The sequence below is a fragment of the Fukomys damarensis genome, unplaced genomic scaffold (genome assembly GCF_012274545.1).
Source record: "Fukomys damarensis isolate Sample0158 unplaced genomic scaffold, DMR_v1.0_HiC HiC_scaffold_21, whole genome shotgun sequence".
Taxonomy (NCBI): Eukaryota; Metazoa; Chordata; class Mammalia; order Rodentia; family Bathyergidae; genus Fukomys; species Fukomys damarensis.
Genome location: NW_022900933.1, coordinates 7110836 through 7132548, shown reverse-complemented (window position 1 = coordinate 7132548; position 21713 = coordinate 7110836). Strand labels below are relative to the sequence as shown.

The 21713-nt window shown below is 44.0% G+C and overlaps 1 protein-coding gene across 2 annotated transcripts in view; it reads right to left on the bottom strand.

Moving 5' to 3' along the window:
• The window catches only part of Rhoj (ras homolog family member J), a 92831-nt gene that overhangs the window by 4800 nt on the left and 66318 nt on the right, over window positions 1-21713 (bottom strand). Inside the window, exons 2-4 of one of the 2 annotated variants that reach the window (XM_010638759.3) lie at window positions 19708-19766; window positions 8740-8877; window positions 6316-6411 (exon numbers count right to left, since the gene is read on the bottom strand). In XM_010638759.3, the coding sequence (XP_010637061.1) occupies window positions 6316-6411; window positions 8740-8877; window positions 19708-19766 (293 nt within the window). Of the gene's footprint in view, window positions 1-6315; window positions 6412-8712; window positions 8878-19707; window positions 19767-21713 lie in introns of both variants that reach the window. The other variant, XM_010638758.3, reaches the window with a different exon arrangement.

Genomic DNA, 21713 nt, shown 5'->3' with positions numbered 1-21713 from the left:
TGAAGCCCGCTAAAAAAACAAAAAAAAAAAAAAAAAAAAGCACATTTTAAGACATTTAACAAGTCAAACAGAGGTGGTAAAATACAAGTATCAACAGAAGCATATCCCTTCCCTTGTCAGTAGACAGTCTGTTTAAAGGGTAAACTACTTTGTACTTAGAGCTTTATTGCAAAGCTTTTGGATGACTTCATCTCGAGGTACAGTGGATAATCATGAATGCTCTATGAAAAACAGAAATTCAGGCCCCAATTATAGATTCTCAGTAAGAAAATCATAGGCCATGAAGATTTGGCAGTCAGTTTCATGGGAAGGACGCCTGGGTGTTCATCACAGGCTAGTGTGAGGCAACAGTAGGACAGGGGCCTCTTCGTAGGAAGGGTGTCTAGAAAAATGCTTGCCTCTGATTTACATAAGACTCACTTTGAAAAATGAAACCAGATTAGAAGAGTTGGCTGGATAATGAAGTCCTGGAAACTATACCAGACGAATGGTAAAATGGCAGCAGAATCTTGTGCCTGTTAGGGCCAGTTGCTCACATAAGTGGATAAATCCCGGCTGGCTGGAGTTAGGAAGGACGTGAGGGGGTGGCAGACTTTAGGGTGCCTGCCCCGCTAGAATGAGCAGTCTCACTCTGCTTCCAAGTGGGAATGTTGGGTTGTGGTGTTTCTATTTTTGTGTTTTTCAAGAAGATCCAGGAATTTAGCCTTTTATCCAATATTTACTAATTAGCTATCAACTAGAACTAATGAACTATCAATTAGAAAGTGAAAGAACTAGACCTCAATTCTGGGTCTGTCTCTTAATGAGTGTTCTTTTCCTTGCTTCTTGACAGTAACTGACCAGATTCCTCAGCTCTGGTGAAGCTGAGATAAGGCTGCTCACTTATCCACAAGGCCACAGATACGAAGACTGAGTATGAAATAAATTGTCTTGGTTGGGCCTATAAAGCGCTCTCTTACTTCTCCAACAGATATTACACTCTTCTGTTGTTGCCTCTGGGGACAGAAGTTGTTACTACGTGAGCCAAACGGAAATACCAAAATTATGGTATTGAAGCCATCGATGGTTGTTGAAAACCTACTTTTATGCCTTTCATTTTGACCATGGTTGGCCTTTGGATTAGGACATAACTTTAAAAAATAATCAAAAAGAGAAGGATACTGTTTTCAGAGAGGAATAAAGGGCAGAGAGAATTTTCCTAATGTCTTTGCCGCATTTGGGGTCTGTGTCTATGCACATGTCTATGAGCACATGTAAAAAAGTGCATGGATTTAACAGTGGGCCCAACTGAAAGACTTGTGATGTGGCAGCTGGAAAATCTATAGAGAAGACCGCAGGACTGTTCTGTCTGGGAGATCTCCGCACTGATGGTCACAAGCCCCAGGCAGATTCTAGGGCCTCAGAAGAGCTGGGCCATGCTGTGTTCCCAGTGGGGCCCTGTGAGATGGGAGGGGCCCTCTATTCTCCCGCCCCCGAGTGCAGCAGACAGGGCATCAGATGTGCCTTCGGATGGTGCAGAAGGAGTCTAAACTTGTCTCTCCCAATTCCAACATCACTGAAGATAATGAAACAGCAGATAAAGGGATCATTGTGTAAGGAGGTTAACAAAACATTGTGCTTTGTGTGGATCATTCCAGGAAAAGACGCCAACAGATTTTGGGTGTGAGTGGGAAAGAGTGTGAGAAAGAGAACCCAGTTCTGAGGTGAGTGTTGTTGCCATGTTTCAAGGGCTTTGAGGGTGGGAGAGAAAAATTCATCCCAGTTCAGGGAAGAGGCACAGCCATGCAGGAGGGATCACTGGAGAGATCATCTGTGTCCTTAAAGATGTGAAATAGAAAATTGTCTCACAGAAATAGAGCTTTTCTTCAGCAGCAATCTCATCTGCCTCTTGGAGCCAAAATGATCTACTCAGTCAAATATTTCCAACTCATCTGGGAGAGCGTAGGATTTGGGGATCCTTGTTTAGACACACATGCTAGCAATCTGGAACATGTTTTACCAAGGGAAAGAGAGGATATCTATGGAGAGAACACTTTCTGATAATCTTACAGTAGCCAAAACTTACTGTTTCAAAAGCTGAGAAATATACCACAGATGCACAGAAGATGTAAGAGTCTGACAAACCAACCAACCAACCCACAAAGACAAGCCACTAATATACAATGTGGTGTCTCTTCGAGGCTGTGCAGGAGGCAGTGGATGGATTACAGAATAAGATAGTAACGGGGTAGTGGAGGAACAACAGCAAAGAGGCCTTCCCGGCTGGAGTCAGGTCTGAGGGCTATCATGATTTCACCATGGTTTGCTGAGCTAGACCCTGTAGTACAGTCACTCGCCTCGTCATCATAGCAACCATGTGAGGACCAGTTTATCACCATCCTCATTCTATAACTCAGGGAGCTGATGCCCAGAGAGGTTAAGTAACCTGTCTGTGCCCACACAACTAAGGACACAGCAGGGATCAGAATCTGTCCATCTTCTGAGCCAGAGTCTTAATCACTTTGCTTTGCTGTCTCCAGCAAGCAGAAAGAAATTGTGGTTGGAAGACCAAAAGACAAAACAAAACAAAACAAAACAAAAACACTAATGAAGCAGAGGGAGATATGTAGATTTAGGGAGGGAGAGAGAAGGGAAGGGAAAGTAGGGCATTCCCACATGGCAGTGGAGGAGAAAGGATCAGTGGAATCAGCGGGTGAGGTGGATCTAAAGGAACAGCCAGGCACAGATAAGTTTTTATTCTTTGTTTGAGATTATGGGATGTGCACAGAGCAGAGAGAGCCAAGAAAAGGAACAAGAACGCGAAGCTTGTGAGAGAAATTCTGTTCCAACCAATCAGTATTCATCAGCTGCTGAAGGAGGAAGGGCATTTTTGGTTGGATGGGCTTTTTTCAGGACTCTAAAGACTGCTGATTCCAGGGTGTGTGGTGTAAGCCTGCTGCTTGGGCACAGGGTGGTATCGACTGGTGGGCACGCAGGTGAGCTGAGGAGTTCACACCTTGTCTAAAGACTGAAAGTTTCAGTTAATGAAATTCTTGCCAGTAATTGCCAGATGTTGTGAACATTTTTTAGAAGCCAGAAATACCGTATATATTTGTTCAAAGTTTCCAAAGTGTTCAATATTGGCCACAAATTGAAAGTATTAAAATCATGAAAAGTGCTCGTGTAGACTGATCAAAATGTCTTTAGGTATAATATGGGCCGTCATGTTGCCAGTTGGCTTCTTGTGTTTTAAAGGATGTTTTTGAACATACCGGTCTGTCCGTCTGGAATCTTTGTCCCCTGTCCCCTAACTTGGTCCACCTGATAAACTTATTCTCATCCTTGATAATACCTGGCTCTGAGGTCAGCTGCCTCAAGAAATATTCTCTGAATCCTCCTGGCCCAAATGTGTCCTCTGCCACTTCCGTGGTACGGCAGGGTCTGGAGTGGATCCAGCAGCTTTGGTGCATCTGTTTGCTTGTCTCCCTCATTCCCTCACCCGGAGGCCTCTGTAACCCACATGTGAGTGTAAGGTGCTGGCCTTCTGCAGCCTGGGAAAGGGGAAATGACCATACAGGCCACATGACAGGAGCCCAGGACTCCGGCTCCTTCGTGCCACAGGAGGGGATTACGGACTCCAGCTGGTTGGCATGAATGGAACACCGGCTCCTGGATTTTGCTGCTTTAAGTCCCACCTGTGTGTGTTAAAAACCCAGCAGGAGAGAGGTGCTAAGATAAAGGGTGTCAGCAGTAAATGCCAACTGGTGAAGATGACAAGAGTGGGCTAAAGATGAAAAGAGGGATAGCGGGAAAGTGTTGTATGTGGAAACACCTTAGGAATCCTGGACTCAGATCACGGTGAGATTGTGTCAGACGGGTTTGAGGAAGAGAATGAACGAAGGGTTATAAACCTAAGAAAGTGTGCCTGGCCCGTGGTAGGTGCTTAATCAATTATCAAATAACTCTAGTACTAGTATGGATGTTTACAGACGTGTGGGCTGGGAACTAAAAACACAGTAACTAAGAGGGATGATCAATCATGTAAGAGAAAACAAAGAATACTTATTATAAATTGATGCAAAGTATTTACATAAATGGGGGTTGCCTTTTGAGTGTAAATAATTATGTAACTCTGTACACCATGAAACCATCCTTTAAAAATAAAATGCCCTGTGAGACCAAAAAGGGATGATAAATGAAAAACACACTGGAGATTGAGAAGCATTCAACAGAGATCAGGTGTGAGAACTCCAAATTTGCAAAGCACTTAAGTTTGGGGGAGAATATGCACAATAAAATGTGACTTTCAGTATATTAAAAGAAAGGCCCCCAAAGCCGAGAGTTTCTTCTCAGATTATGGCTGGGAGGCAGAAGAGCTTGGTGGTTATAACTCCTAGCTCTGCCGCCGTCCAGCTGTGTGACCCTAACCTCTCTGAGCTCCAGTTGCCTCTAGCACGGGGGTGATGACAATATCCACACCTCAGGGGCTAGCGTGAGGATTAATTAAGACAATGCATACGAGCGCTTGGCTTGCAGCCCGGCACACTGTAAACACTCCAGAAATGCCGGCTGTTATCATACACGTCTTACAGAGAAGTCAAAGAGTAGCGCAATTTAAAGCATCTCTATAATTACATGAATTGCGATGAAATAAGTTAAGATCTTGCTTGGCTTTTTTCTCTTAAATTGGATTTTGTAAGCTAAACATGATTCTCCCTGTATCTGAGAGCAGTTGCTAGGAGAAACCGGCAAAAGGCAGTGGCGTGGTGAACTCAGCTATTGTTCCTAAAATAAGTCCGAGATGAGACGGGAGGCTGTGGAGTGACTTCTTCCCTGGGGCGGGGGAGACTTTCCAAAGGAGGAGCGAGCTGAGGAAGCTGACTGGATGAGGTGGGCGACTGGCCCAGAGACCGCAGCCTTGACGGGACCTCCTGCTGGGAAATGAGCAGTTCTATATGGAGCTTTATTTATGGGTATTTATGTTTGCTAAGGAGAGCTTTCCAGGATGAATGTTTGAGAAGGTAGAAAAACCTCTAGATACATACTCATTCTCCTGGAAGAAAGAAATACAGTTGGAAAAGAGACCATTTACAGAATGATGAAAAAGTCCACAGAGCTGGGTTAGAAACAATTCCCTGCCCTTCCCGCCCTCCCTTCCTTCCTCCCCGGTCTTCCCTGCTTCCCCCTTCCCTCCCTATGTACTGCAAATGGTACCCAGAGAATGCTGAGCTACATCTCTAGCCCTTTTAATTTTATTTTGAGACAGGGACTCACCAATTTGCCCAGGCTGGGCTTGAATTTGTAATCTTCCTGCCTGAGCATGCAACCCCTGCCCAACCTGGTACTTCCTTTCTGGCTAGGGCATCATACTTATTTTCGTGCCTATAATCAGGTTTTTATAAGAGAAATGCGTGCATCTTTGTTAATGAAGACTTTGTTCTTATTCTTGACTGGTGTAGAGAGGGTGACTCTGACCTCCTGGGACTTGCATTTTGCAGGCCTAGTTACTTAGATGGTCAGACAAGGATTTTAAAGCCTCTTATTTGGTTGATGGACTTGTGACTAAATCAGTGGGGATATAGATTGAAATTATGGAAATGTGGTTTATAAGCCTTCTCTCGGGTGAAACACTTTCATCATTTCTGTCCATTTTAGTGGCTGTTGTGCTCACATCTCGGTGACAACGGGAAAACAAAGATTTGGTGTCTGGCAAATGCTTTTCTGAAATGTGTCCTCATCCAAGTCCTAGTCATGCAGATTCTGAAGAGGAAGAGAGGTCTATGAAAACAGTTCCAGCTCTGAGGAAGTTGCCTTTATCTGTCAAACATCTCTTAGATTTCCCACCTAGTTACTCCTTGGTGTGTATTGTGTTTCCTGCCTCGTGAGTGACTGCTGGTTCTGTACTAAGCAAACAGAACCAGATGCCAGATGTTAATCTAAGTCTCTCTCAAGAAAACCACAAAATGCCACACATGGGGTCATTTAAATGAGTTACTATGATCATAGCGATGAGATTTACAAATACACGTGCAAGCCTTCCTCTAATTCATAGTATATTTGGCAAAGAGGTATTGTAGGGGTTGCTAAACCAAATGCTAAGTGCTCCAGCTGTTTAAATTCACCAAGTTTCTTTCATAATGAGAAACAGACACTACTGGCTGACAGCGCTAACCAAATGGCCCCTTCCACTGTTTTTTGAACAGAGGGGAGATAGAAAGCAACAGATTCTGAACACACAGCCCCTCAAAGCAAACTTTAGGAGCTCGTTCATTCCAAATCACACCCCGAACTCTTCTCTCAGCCTACATTTAAAATGAAGTTCAAATCTCACTGTACCGCTTTTGCAAGTTTCACGCCATGCTCGTACGTGAGAGGTTTCTCTTTCATATACAGCAGACGGGCCAATGTTTTTGGGTCATCTCGGAGATCAATCTAGCAAAAAACACACATGTGATCAACTTATTTGTTTTTTCAAGCCTTCTCAGTTATTTTAAACTGCGGTATAGAAGGGTTTCTTTTCTCTTGGACGTCTTTGAAGTGGATGAGTCTGCTTTAAGAAAGCACACACGTGTTGATGTTATGTCTAAGAGAGTCAAGTGACTTCTTTGTACATGGACACACCAGGATGTTCTTGTATTTTCTCCTTTGAAACAGCACCCTCCCCACCCCTGGTGTGCTGAAGACTGCCTTTCATGGTTCTGGTGCTGTTTTGGAATTTTTTGTTTATTTCTAGATTTCACTGATAGGGCATACAAGAGGACCAGACACTCTGGTTACCTTCTCCCGATGACATATTTGATCCCAAATTATACTACTCATTATTTAATGCTTATTTCCTGTATCTCGATACATCTTTTTGGTTTGTTTGTTTTGTTCTGTTTTGCTTTCCCAAATTACAACTTCTCCCTGCCTGTGAGACTATTCTAACAAATGTATTGCAGGCTTGGGAAGGCAAATCCCAAAGAGGGGTTTCCAAAGTGTATGCTTAATGAATAAACATTATTTTTTTCAAAGGTAGAGCTGCTATGAAAGTAGGATGCATTAGGTTTGAGAATTTCATTTTTTTTTTTTTTTTTGGTGGTACTGGGGATTGAACTCAGGTCCTTGCGCTTGCGAGGCAGGCCACTGAACCACTGAGCTAAATCCCCGGCCCAGAGAATTTAATATTTGGTTGTGTAAAACTTTCACTGTATATTGGAAATAAGTAGGACGGACATGTGTAAATATCTAATAGTTTCTCTGAGAAAATGAAAGTGTAAATTAAAATTAAAATGCATAACTGATAATGTGAAACAGGAAGAAAAGGTCTAAAGGGGAGGAGGAAGGGGGAGGAGTAGGGGAAAGGAAAGAAAGGAAAGGAAAAATATAAGAAAAGGAAAAAATGGAAACAAAGTCTTTGTAAATAGGGTGGGGTGCAAGGGTTGAAGGGAGGGCAGGGGTATGGGGAAAAAATAAGAACCAAGCTACATCATGTAAAGGTACAAATTCCCAGTGATGACTGTCATCATATCGTACACCTAAAATGTACCAATAAACATAATGAAAAAAAAATTTCATTGTGTATTTGACCCTGAATGTGAACACACAGGACTTGTGTCTTTAAAAATAGCCAATATATTCATATGTTAGGGTCCCATTGATAAGCATAATACTCAGGTCTACTAAGCTATGGGATTTTTTTAGCCTTAATTGTTTGACTTAATGCCAATTGATTGTAACATAATGTGTTTGAGTGTCCCAGTACATATTTTGACAGCAGGGATCCAGCTGCATCAGTATGGATAAATATTGTCATCTGGAATTCAGGTGATATACTTCATTAAACAAACAAGTGATTACCTTTTGGAGCAGAAGTATCAATCATTCTCTGATTTGTGGCTCTATGAATTCTATTTTGTCTCTCTCTGAATGAACACATATACCCTGAATCTATCCATATCTTCTTTAGAAAATATTTTTTCCTTTATTATTAAAAAGGAATTCTTTTGTCAAGCAGAATATAAAACAAGAAATGTAAAGAAACAGCATATGAAACAGATCAGTATAAATCCCTTTGTGGCTACTGCAATAGTAATTTGGATTTTTAAAAAGCAAAGAACAAAGCCTATTTAAAACCACAAAGCTGGGATGATCTTTAATTTATTTGTGCAACTGGCCTACTGCTGGAAATTCCAACTATGAAATTTTCTGCACTTTTGAAACACTTAAAAGGCCTTTACAATCCAGATTTATTTATCTTGTATATGTGTTTTAACTTCTTTTATAAACTCTGAAAGATCAAGGGGTTTAAGAAGAACAGAGCGGTGCATTTCTGTCTTCCTTCTCCAGGACGACCTTGTCTTAAGGAGTCCTGCCCTAATACGCCCGTTCTGGTTGCTGGGGTCATTTCGACACTCCATTACTCTGTGGTTTTTAAAATAACTGTGGATTTTAAGCTACAGAATATTAGGTAACGTGTGCAACAGACACCATCCCTTCTTTGCTCTGATTCAGTGCTGGAGAAGACTCAATCTGAAGAAGTTACTGTGAGAGATTAAAATATAAAAACTCCCTGATCCACACTAAACAGTTCTGTTAACTTTTTAACTATGGGCAAAATAATCACGAACGTCTTAAGGGCTTCCGCCCATAGGAGGGCTGTGTCCGAGTCTCTTTCATCGTGCTGGGCAGCGTGTGCCACTCGTGATATGCCTGCTTCTTGGCAGCCCCGCCCCCAATCACCCATACTTTAACCTGGGTCCCTATAAGGACGTAAGGTACGTGAGGCATGCAGTCCTTCAGCTCCGGGACCCATTCCTCCTGGACGTTGTGGTAAGAGGCGGGGTTGACGACAGAGAAGCAGATCAAGAACACATCGGTGTTGGGGTAGGACAGCGGCCTCAACTGGTTGTAATCCTCCTGCGGGAAGAGCAGACGAGAGGTTGTTGGGCCTGAGTCGGAGGGATCAGAGGTCGAGGGAGCCCTGGAGGTAAGATCCATCCACTCCAGCGCAATGGGCTCGGGTTCCTTCCCCACCTTGGGGTCTGGTGGTCTATATATTAGTAGAAGTAAAGGAGCCCCCAGGCAGGAAACCTTTCTGTCGTGTTTAGCGAGTATGGATTGCACCCGTTCAAGATCAGTTTAGAAAGGACTGAATTATTGAGCTGTACTTTACATACTATAAACTTCACTGCCTATTCTTAATTTTTAAGATGGCATATACTTGGGGTATAATATATAAACAGAACATGATGCTTTGTTATACACACGACCCACTACAACCAAGCAAACCATCCATCTCCTCACACGGTTATTTTATTTTTTTAAAATGGTGACAGAACTCGGAATCTACTCTCAGCGAGTTTCCAGTATGCAATATGGATATCGAAGGTGGTCCTCATGCCAAATTCATCCTATGTCACTGCAGCCGTGTACCCCGAGCCAGATCTCCGCACTTCCTGCCCCTCTGTGTCCCTAATAACACGCTCCAGTATGTATTCTACCGTTCACTCATCGGAAGGGCATAATCCAATAAGCGTGCCTGCTGTGTTGAAATTGTAATATGTAGGACAACGATTTAAATTGTAGGCCACTGACCGAGGAAAGAAACCCTCTCTATATAATTAAAAAATTGTTTCCTAATTTAATTTGGATTAAGTTAACTAAAATATAAAGCAAAGATCTTTTGCCAATTTAGACAGCACAGTTCTTGATGCATCCTTAATGTATTCCTATATCCCACCTTCTTCCTTCTTAGTCCCTTCCCTCTAGTCTTCCTTCTACTCGCATGCCATCTTTTTTTAGAGCCCACATTCTAGGGAAAACATTACATGTTTTCTGAACCCGGTGTATCTCACTTAATACAGTGACCTCCAGTTCTGTCCATTTTCCCACCGATGACATAATTTTGTATTTCTTTATGGCTAAATACCACTGCAAATTGTGTTTACAGTATATTCCATACTTCCTTTACCCCTTCATCCACTGGTGGGCACCTAGGCAGGTTCCACGCCTTGGCTATTGTGAATTGTTCTGTAGTAAAAGACAACAGAGTCTTTGAAGAAACAGTTGGGTGAGGGTTTAGAGATAAGAATTTGGGACTTGTATATAAGTTTATCTAAAAGTCACAGTGCTGCCAAATAAATAAAGTGCTCAACTATATTGTTCCAGGGGTTTTTCTGGTCAGACTACTCACGGTTGAAAAGTTTCTGGTTCTGTTATTGGTTGTTTCAGTGGGAAATAATAAATACAAAATAAAACACTGCATTATTTCAGCCGTGGAAAAATGTCAGGTATCTTTTATTATAGACAAATTGCTTTAGGAGGCTCCAAGAGAAAAATCTACTATTTCAATAAAGTTCTATATATTTTCATAGAAATTATTATTATTATTATTTTATTATTGTTTGGTACTAGGGTTCGAACTCAGGACCTTGCACTCGTGAAGCAGGCGGTGGAACCACTGAGCTAAATCCCTGGCCCTTATTTTCATAGAATTCAGTGACACATAAACCAAAAGTAACTTTGTGTATGTACACATGTGTCCTGTTACTGTATACATCACATACCACAGCGTGACCTATGAGCAGTACCTATGGGTACCATTCATATTCATGGCTGCCGTACAGTACACACACGCACACACTCTTGTGAATATGCGTCACCACACCTATCAGGTTCACAGAGCTTTGCTGGAGCCCGGACTTCTCTTCCTAGCATTGAAAAAAATTATAAAACAATATGCTTACTGCAGAAATGCAAGCATTTTGGAAACAGAAGCAAAAATTTGTTTCACCTTAATGTGATCTCTCAATACTTTTCCTCTCTCCCAGAGAGAGCCATCACCTAACATACTTCCAAACATTTATATGCATATTATATACATGTTTAGTTTAAAAACATAGATTAATCATACAGTTCATATCATTGCACTACTTATTTTTAAAAATATGTCATAGATGCATTTTTAGCATCAGCCCTATCTTTCTACTGCCTCTCCTGATGTCTTCATAAAAAGGAGTACGCATGTGAGCACGTACAGCCGCACGTGAGCACATACAGCCGCACGTGACCCGAAGGAAGTGCCTTAGGGCTGGAATGTGGTCATTTCCGGCTGGAGAGCAAATGCTGATCTACTCAAAGTGCCCAGAGCAGAAGGCTCAGTAGGCTTGGCAGCTACTGCTACTACTGTTAAAATTTAAACGAAGGTTTTAGGTACCCAAGAAAAGTTCCATGCAAAATGAGCAGGATGCAGAAAAATAGAATCCTAAAAAATAAACAACAACAACAACAACAACAAAAACCCCTAAAAACCCCACACCTGTTATTGCAGCTGCTTTACCACATTTCCATTAAAGCAAATAACTGGGAGCTGAGTGCACTACCGAGTAGGTGTTGGTCAAATGGAAATCATTTATCGCATTTCAGCTGGGCTGTGTCTCATCTGCATGTGTGTGCAGGGGAGGGAACAGCTTGTCTGTGGTACTGTCCTCTCCTCTGTACAAGTGGCTCAGAACGAATGACCTTTTTCTCCTAAGGTCTCTCTGGACTAAGCCCTCAGAGAGCGGCAAGGTGAGACTTAACAAGCCCAGAAATCGTCTCATGCTGTCGTCTACAACCATTCATGAAGCTGGGCATGGTAGCGCAACCTGTAATCCCAGCACTCTGGGAGGCTGAGGCAGGAGGATTGCTGCGAGTTAGAGACCAGCCTGGGCTACATAGTGAGTTCCAGGGCAGCCTCAACTAACTACATAGTGAGACCCTGTCTCAAAAAAACAAAACAAAAAAAAATGAAAAATAAAAAAACCCCAAACAATACAACCATTCATGGTACTCCCTTCTCTCTGCCTCTTGATCCTCCCATCCAGATTGTCACAAGAGGATCAGATATCAGCTTATTTTGTCCTCTTTCCCCACCTGTACTCTCTTCACAGAAAATATTCTGTAAATGTGGTTGACTTACTAGAAGACAAAGTGTACAGTGATCTCCAAATGAAGACACAGCTCTTCTGGAGCCAATTACTACAGTGCCTTCTATCAGAATTACCGAGAAGCTAGAAATAACTCGATGCCCAGCTTATCAGCGACCTGTCGCAACCTGCTCCCTACCCTGAGATCACTAAAATCAGAGTCTCTGGAGAGTGGGCCTGGCCATCTGGGAATCCCGTGGGCCCAGAGTTGAGAACAGCTGGTTTGTATCACCTCACTATCAAATGAGGACATGTCTAGGGCTTATTACCCAGAACCAGGTGCTGGGTCAAAGGCCGCATGAAGCCCTACACAGCTAGTAGCATGGCTCCAGCAAGAACACAAGCTTTTAACATTATTATGTGATTCTTTTTTGTGCTCGGGGTTGAGCCTCTCTGCACCTGTGTGTGCCTGGGAAGATGGACATTTTTGTTACGAAGCAGACACATGAATTTTCTTCTTTGATTATCTAACTTGGGTTTGTGTTGTTTTGTAAAATAATTTGACAGGTTAAGATATTAAAAAAAGGAAAGGAAGTTTTGTTACTTATACAGATGAACAATATTACGTATTTTATATGGAGCCCATGACTAATCCTCTTTACTCAGGGTGGCAAACCAACACCTGGGCACCTTAATCTGTGTGCTTTACCTCGATGGATTTGCAAAATGGCTCTGGAAAGATGGCACCATCACCACCCAAATTTCATGAAGAGAAAGCTGAGAGACATTTCCTAATGGGCCAAGGCTACAGAGTTATTAGAAACCAGATACCAAATGCTTGCATCCAGATCTATCTCTGAACTCTGACTACACTACAGTGGTTGCCCAGAATTTTAAGGGACAGATCCAGTATTTTCTTGAACTCGGATATCCAGGAGTTACTGCGGTCAGGCATTACCCAGGGGTCTGAGAAGCTGAGATCACTGGCGCATTCGAAGCCGGCATCTGCTTGGAATCACCACAGGATGGCAGCAAACACTGTCTATTTAAAAACCCCAGAGTCCGAAACAAAAAAATGCAATTAGAAGTGGCCACGCTGGAAAAGACAGGTGCAAATAACAAGTCTGCAAGGGTCGTGTTTATTTGATTCTCTATCCAGCAATAGTCAAGTAAATTCTGCTTACATTATGGAGAAGTTAGGCAGGCCATAGTTTGCTGATACGAAGTATCCAAGGTGAATAAGAACTGGCAATCGAATAGCATGAAAACGCATGAAATAATTCCATTTATGCAAAGTGAGACAGGTGACATTTCCCTTGCGTGCTGTGAGGTAATTTGGTAATGTAGAATATTTATCTGATTGAATTGGAAAAATGCAATGTCAAGGATTGAAGAGGGTTTAAAGATGTGCTGTGGTTTAAAGTGTTGTGGTTTCCAAAGCACACCTGGAGCTTGTTAGGACCTGAGCCACCCAGTCCTGGTGAAGATGAGGCCAGGACATCGCCAGACGCTTGGGCCGGAACACTCTCCAGGTGATTGGAAGCTACTCAAACTCCACAACTGGCTCTCCCCAGCCAATGCTACAGCACCAGAAACCCAAGGTCTGGCAGATGGATGGAAACAGAGCCAAAATGCTTCAGAGAAGGCTTTTATCTGGGTAGCAGGGCTCAGTATCGGCTGTGTCCACGAACAAGGTAGGGGTTCAGGAATGATGAAACTTGGGACCTGGAGCCGTGGGGTTGGGAGGTCGGGGATTTGAATTCACATCAGCTATAGACTGAGTGGGTTTTGATGGAGCATGCTGCCACCCTGGACTGGGTGATCGCATATTCAGGTCATGGCAGGGGCTGTGAGGAGAGTTTAAAGGGCTCAGCTGTCAGCTGGTGTGGAGCTCCTTCTAATGTTGCAAAGGAGACGGAAAGGTGCTCGCGTGCTTCACGAAGAGACTTTTTTTGGTACGGGGGATCGAACTCAGGACCTTGTGCTTGAGAGGTAGGCGGCTGCACCACTGAGCTACATCCCCGGCCCAAGAGACATTTCTTAATATGTAACAACCTGTGGGTGGTGGGGGACAAAAGTGAACCAAGGGGCAGATGTTGGAGTTGGAGTGCTGAAGGGTTGGGGACAGAGTAGACTTTTGGATGCTTTCTACCCAACTTCGCTCCGAAGGCAAAAGGATGTTCAGTCTGGAAGAAGGACATGGCATTCTGTGGTTGTGGGACTCTGGGTAATTATTTGAAAAGTTCAGAGTAAATCGCAACAGCAGGTGGACCAAATAAATTCCTGGGTCACCAGACATCAGGACCATACAAGGGGTGGATAAGTGAAACCCTGAGACCTGCACTTCTCAGACCTTACATATGTTTGAATCATGTGGATCTTGTCAAAGCACGAATTCTAGCAGGTCTAGGATTGCAGTGCTGCGGGTCCAGGGGCCGAGTTGTGAGTAGCAAGGAAAGTAGCTCTGTGCACACTTCCCTGCCCCACATTAAACTGGGAGGGGAATTCTGCTTTCAGTCCCTCCCAAGTTTAGTGACGTCCGTCCCAGATTCTCCAGCATCCCAGACTCTATATTTCCTCATAAGTCAAGCTGGTTCGGGAAAGGTAGGCACCCCGTATAGGCTGGGTGCTTAGTGTCGTGGGGAAGGCCGGTCAGAGGCCACCCCTTATCAGTACGTAAGAAGAGTTGTTTCTCTCAGATCAGTCCCGTTCTCCAAGGGGTTAAATGCATGAGCTGTGAGGCGAAACACTTGGGATTCAAATCCCCACCTTGTCTATGACTGGGTTGCAATTTTGGATAAATTCTATTTATCAGTACGTAAGAAGAGTTATTTGTTTCTCTCAGATCAGTCCTGTTCTCCAAGGGGTTAAACGCATGAGCTGTGAGACGAAACACTTGGGATTCAAATCCCCACCTTGTCTATGACTGGGTTGCAATTTTGGATAAATTCTTTCTGCCTCAGTTTCCTTATCTGTAAATGATAATAGTGCCAGTCTCACAGGGCTGTGGGAATAAAATGTATTAATATTTGTAAACTTCTTTGGAGAATGTAGTAAGTGCTTTAATGACCTAGCAAACAAGTCTCTCCTCCGCCCGTGTCAACAACAGCTGCAGATCCTGGTGCCTCTTGGGTTACCAGGCTGACTCTGAAATTAACTTATTCCGAACTGAGTAGCAATGAGATCCAAATGTTTGCATTTGACTGCCTCTCTTGGTCAGTGACCCTTCAGCTTCCTTTTTCATAATTTGGGTAGAAGATCGGGTCCTAAGGTTGCTTTTACAAATAACCTGAGGTGTGGACAAACTTCTGCCTAGTTCTCCAAATTGCACACTCCTGGGAGCCTCAGGAAGATGCACTTCAGCAAGAAGTTCTGAGCGGCTTCTGCAGGGGAAATATTTGTTCTGAGGCTTCAGGAGAACTTTCCAGAGAGGGCCAGGCCAGATTCAGATCCTGCCCTCCAGATGGTCCCACTGTGTCAGCCAATAGCAAGGAGGAAGACGCTGGTGCTTCCACGTGGACCTCGGGTTGTCACTAATGAGCCTGGCTGTCCGGCTGCCTGGGCGCTCGCGGGCTTCCCTGGCTCTTGGCAGCAGTGGATGTTCAGAAGCCAGGTCCTGGTGAAGACACCATGCTGTGGCACCCTATGCAGGGGGCCCCAGCCTGTGAGGTGCCAGGCAGGGAGCGCAAGGTTCACCTGCGGAGAGGGCGCTGGCTCGGCTGACACCGCGTCCCTGTCCACTGCGGGGGACGCTGTCTTTGAGGTGTGTCCATCCCGGGGTGCAGCCAGAGAGGCCGGATTGGAGCGGGGTTGGCTCCCCTCTGGCACAGAGCAAAGAGGCGAGGCTGGCCCCATTAGGTGGTCGCCCATGGGGAGGGGAGGGCGCCTGGCCCGGGCCTGGGAAGACCCCTCTCCCAGCGAGGCGATGGGGCCCAGAGTGGGAGGCATCACGTCCACCCCGGCATCCTCTGCTGACCAGCGGGGGCTGCGTCACGGAGAGTCAGCTCGGGGACACTGAGGCCCGGCCAAAGGGCCGAGCTCTAGAAATCCCTTTCAGGCAACTGTCGGTGACGAGCTGCAGGGCCGTGTGCTGTGTAGGCCCGTGGGGCCAGCCCGCGCGGACTTGGCTGGAGGACTGGCCTTAGCCTCCCTGGTGTGACCCGAGGGCAGATCCCTCACTCCACGCCTGACCTCGTGCTTGGGCATCTACCCAGCAGACGAGCCAGACCGCCGAGGACTCTCATCTTCCTTCAAAAGACTGCTCCAAAATGTCAGCTTGGGTCTCAGGAGCTTGGAGAGGGAGCTGGTGTCTAATGGTGTCATGTGCTGCCCGGTATGTGTGTGACTTCACGATACACTGTAGCAGGGGCATCTCAAGCCAGGGCTTTGCTGCGGCCGTGTCCAGGGCAAACTTGTGCCTCCAGTGGAGGGAACTGGGTCAAATGATTTTGTTTGGGGGGTCGACTCTCAGTGTGGAGACAACGAACGAATCCCTGTCGCTTTACCTTTCAGAGTGCATTTGCTTCTTGAGCTCGTTTTTGTCAACCCTGACTGACCCACAGTAGCTCAAGACAAAGCTAAAGGGTGCTGCTCTTTGGTGTACTCATGGAAGAAAATCTAATTATTCAAGCAAGGTGGGACTCTGTAGCCGGATTCAATAACTTAGTTCCTCTTTTATAGTTATCAGCCGGTTTTGAGATCAGCTCTTTCTTCATTAATAATTGGCTAAATGTATAATTTTGAACTAATTATAGATGTTCTTTAGCTATGTGACCACAGGGACATTTATTTACAAGAATAGAAAGAAGAACTAAGACCAGGGATGGAGCTTTTGGGAGAAGGGTTCTGAATTAAAAACATGCTTCCGCGCGGCAGCTGATGCTGCTGGAAAGTGTATCACACTGCAAATGGCAATTTTCTAAAACAGTGGCTGGTGCTCAGTGTAAGGTACACAGACCAACAGCATCAGGAAATCTGCAAATTCTTGGGAACCACCCCAAACCTGTAGAATCAGAATCTCTGGGAGTGGGGCCAGAGTGGGTCTGGTTTTTAACAAGCCCTGCCAGTGATTCTTGTGTGTGTGTGTGTGTGTGTGTGTGTGTGTGTGTGTGTGTGTGTGTACTTGGAATCAAACTCAGGACCTTGCACTTTCGAGGCAGGTGGCAGAATCACTGAGCTAAATTACTGGCTTGCCCTGCCGGTGATTTTGATGCATGCTCAAATGGAGAACCACCATTTTAGAAATGGATGATAGGTTATCTTTCAGTGTAACACAGCCCAGGATTGAAAATAATTTGCTCTTTTGGGTCAGGCAGGTGGCAGAATCACTGAGCTAAATTCCTGGCTTGCCCTGCCGGTGATTTTGATGCATGCTCAATTGGAGAACCACCATTTTAGAAACGGATGATAGGTTATCTTTCAGTGTAACACAGCCCAGGATTGAAAATAATTTGCTCTTTTGGGTCTAGCCTGACATCCTCGTACTTAACTACTCTAGTTCTTTCTTGAAGTTATATGTTTTGGGTCCTCACGATAGAATTTTAGGCCTAGGAGGAACTGCAAGTGATGTTCTGATTCCTTTTCCCTGTGCTTTATGCTCCCATATGAATCTTGTCGACCTCTGAGCTTTCAACATAACTGATGGAAAGCATTAAAGTGAAAGTTAAGTTGAAGAAATATCCAGAATCCATTTATCATATTTTGTCAGTGTTTAGGCCTCCGGCTTCAATTTAGAGTTTAAAGATATTTTTTTTTCAATGCCTTATAGCTTCAATACTTACACTAGCATTATTTTAAAAAAATTAAAAAAGAACAGAGCAATGGGAAAGAATAATTAAATTTGGCAAGAGCTTTTAAACAGTTTTATTGGATTTGAAATTAAATAGAGGACTGTGGGAGATGGTCTTGGGGCACTTCATGCCCAGGAGCCCACAACTGTCCTCATGTGTGGCTGCAGAAGAGGGGACAAACAGAAAGGCTGCCAGGGGTGGACAGAGCAGTTTTAGGAGGCCAGGGAACACAGAAGGGTTTCAGACCATGGAATAACCCTTGCTGTAGTGAGATTTTCAAAGTGGAGTATATTTGTGAAATTTGACTATGGGAGAATAAAGTCTCTTTCAGGCTGTGAGTTTCTGATAATAGCAGTCACCCCAAACAGCGCGTGATTGGATTAGAGTTAGCAGTTCCAGCCCCCAGAACAGCACACCTGTACTGCCAGAAGGCTTTCTCGTGGAGGATAGGAGCAGTACGGAGGAGGAACCAAACAGATTTCCCCATCTGTGCACCCAAGAGGGAGGAGCAATCCTTTCTTAGTTAGGTGTCTTGCTATTGATATAAGAATTTGTGTTCCTGAAGTCCTTGACTCAACAGGCGTCTTCCTAGGAGGGGGAACCTGAATACTTCTATGAGCCTCGAGTCCACTGTCAGGTTTTTCAGGTCTTGTGTAGGGCACTCACCTCTGATGGCCCACATTTATACAGTGACCACCACAAATGCCCATAGAAACCTTCAAAGAGGTTACATTTAGGTATTTTCTGGTAGAGATCTTCAAAGTTAAGCAACAGGATATATTTCCAGATAATTGCGAAAAAAAGGCCTAGACAAGTGGATAACCAATCACAATTACCAGGAAAAGCACAGTGGGAAATAGTATGGCCAACTGGTCCCCCCACAGGGCTTAAAATGTATAAATTTGGACAGATTTGAACACTCTGCTGACTTGGTCCTAAATCAGTGACCCAAGATGTATGGTAACAGGCTTTATCCAAGAAACTGGAGCCCTACCATTGATTGCTTAGCCAACCCTCCAACCCTTGAGCTTGTAATGTTAGAACCTTTTACACTGGTGTGTGGGGTGATAGGAAAGGCAGTTAACGTAACATTTTCACCCATGAAGAGCATATGCTAATGAATTAAGTGTGGAGAATTCTACTCCACACCCTTACATTATTAGCTGGCTAAGTTCTCCAATTTGAGGAAATATTTGTGACAGAGAGAATATTTTGAGAATCTTAGCAAATTTAGTTAACTCCCATTTATTTAGGGGTTGACTGTCACTTTGGGAAAATACCCAGAATCTTAGTGTTTTTTTTTTTTGTTTAATCCATTGTTTCCCTCCCACCTCTCCTATCAGTCTCTTTTTGGACCGTTTCACAGTACATTAGGCAACTCAAATGGCAGGCAAAGAAAATAACATGCAAAAAATAAGAGAAACCAAAATTTATAAAATTGAGCCATTAATCCTCTATTTGGAATAGGTTTGGCTAGGAGGAAATTGAAACTCTTGGTCAAAGAAACTATTTTGGTTATTATTATTATTTTGTGGTACTGGAGTTTGCAGCAGGGGTGCTCTACCAGTGAGCTATATCTCCAGCCATTCTTTTTTAAACTCTTAAGTCACTGAGTTGCCCACATCAGGCTTAAACTTGTAATCCTCCTACCTCAGCCTCCCAGAGTGCTGGGATCATGGGCTTGTGGCACCAAACCTGGCACTTTTGCTTGTTAATGGTTGCTAGTCAATGAATGAAATGGGTTGGATAATAATGATTTACTTTTTAATAGTTATAACACTTTTAAAAGTATTAAGAATGGGGCCAGGGATTTAGCTCAGTGGTTCTGCCGCCTGCCTCGCAAGCACAAGGACCCAAGTTCGAACCCCGGTACCAAAAAAAAAAAAAAAAAGTATTAAGAATGGTTATTATTTAGATAGATGATAAGTAGTCCCCAAATGATCAGAATGGGCAATATCTGTGCCATGAGTTCCCATATAACGAGCCAAGGTCATCATTTCTCCTATGCCCCGTTCCCCAACACTTAATGAATCAAATTGATAAAAATGTACCTGTCCTGCGGTGTCATACAGTCCGAGCAAGTGCTGCTTGCCTCCCACTGTCACAGTAACTGGGGGAGAAGAGAAGAGGAGAATCCATAAACAAGAGTTTCAGTCAGGAGCCTTCACATTTCTCCATGCCGGCATCTCCGGGCAGCATGGATAAACATACGCCACGGCCACGTATATTATAAACTAAGTTGACAGCATGGTTTCTGAATGAAGGACAACCTTGGGCCACAGTGATGGCAGATGGCGTGAGCCGAGTCCACATTTTTTCAACTAAAATGAGTACTTCTGGAGCTACAAGGGCGCTCTGTGGGCGGCTCATCGATTCTTTTCAAGCTGTGGAATACTGAGCTCTTGCCGGAAAGGAGGTAGGACTCCTTCTAGTTAGGCTGCCATTGTCTTTTCTTTGGTCTGAGCCTCCTTTCAGAACATAGGACTGTGTAAGCTACTTCTGTGATAGAAATCTCTCTGCTTCTGCCTGTCTTTGAAATGTTAATAAAATCTTGGAAACAAAGAACATTAACCTCCTATTGTATTTTCTATTCTATAAGGGAACGCAAACAATTAGATGAGAAAAGCTTAGCATTTATTTAAGGATTTCTAATTAAGTAGAAACTCGATAAAAAAACATGAAAAAAATTCCTGTGCTTTCGTTCAGCCGATTCTTTATGATTTTTAACACTCCAGAGGGATTGTTGCATGGTAGGTTTCTCCTACCTAGAGGGCGTATGGAGAGTGGAGAGCAGCCAGTTCAATTTAACCGGCGGACCTCCTACCTTGCCAAGCAATTGTGTCCAAAATCGAGAAGTAACACAGGGATACCAACCACTCCGTACATGTCTGGAAATGAAATAAAGTCTCCAGTTGAAAGGAAACCAAGAAGGAGCAGACTGAATGAGTGGTGATACAATTCTTGTGGTGAAAGGAGAGAACAAAATTAAGTCTCCACAAAAACAGAATAGGAAATTGGAAGGAAAGCATGACTTTTGTGCCTCAGTTGATTCAAAAAATGTGCAGATGCAGTATAAAGATGATTCTTGATTCCTTCTCTCATTAGTGGTAGAGGAAATGGTGAAATGGAATAGCAACATTTTACAACCATATCTCGGACACGTGCCAGCCAAATTCTCTAGTTTGCTGCTCAGAGTTGCTGATTTGCTACTGATTTTCATTTTTCTTTTCAGGTTCATGATCTACATGTGTGCAAAGCATTTGTTAATGTCCTTCTTTGAATAGTACTTCCTTATAAGCGCTGGCTCCCCAGGCCCTGGGAACTATTTTTCTAATCTACTCAGATCCACATGTGTGCCCCTAGATAAGGGAGCTGCAGTCATACAGATGGGCTCTGAAAGCTCTGAAAGCTCTATTTTTTAGTGGCAAAGCCAGTTCTGTCCAACCCTGGTTACAATGCTGAGAGAGGACAGACATTTATGCATTCTACTTCTAGTCCTAAGTGAGGTTGGTAATAGAAATAAAGGTGACACCATGTGGGCCAGAACTCTTTGTCCTATTTCATCTTTCTCTTGTGAACTGGCAGAAAAGAGCTCTGATGTTTAAAAAAATCTGCCTAAATGGTTTCTTGAAAGACCAATAGGCCATCTAGTCACGGATCAAGAATGAAAGGAAGAAATCCAGGCATCACAACATGGAATTCCCTTCCTCCACAAGCCTGACCCATGGAGGTCAGGGGCAGCTGATCTCGAGACCTTCTCAGACGGTCCCGTACCCTGCAGGTGCAGGGCTGTCTGTGAAGTGAGCTGGAAGCCAAGTCATTCTTGCTGCCCCACTGTGCACTGAACATTTTCCGAAGTGGTGGTTCTGGCTTCTGCCATTGGAGCCTCAGAGGGCGGTCTTTCCCTCCAGCCTGCTTCTCCTCAGGTGTCAGCCCTTGCTCCTTGGCACCCTTGACTCCAGAGAATTTGATTAGGCCCAAGGCAAGTGAGAGCTAAGCTGTAGACTGAGTCTGGTCACAGCCGCCTCTTTCCTTTTGTCTTTCCCTTCTGCAAGGG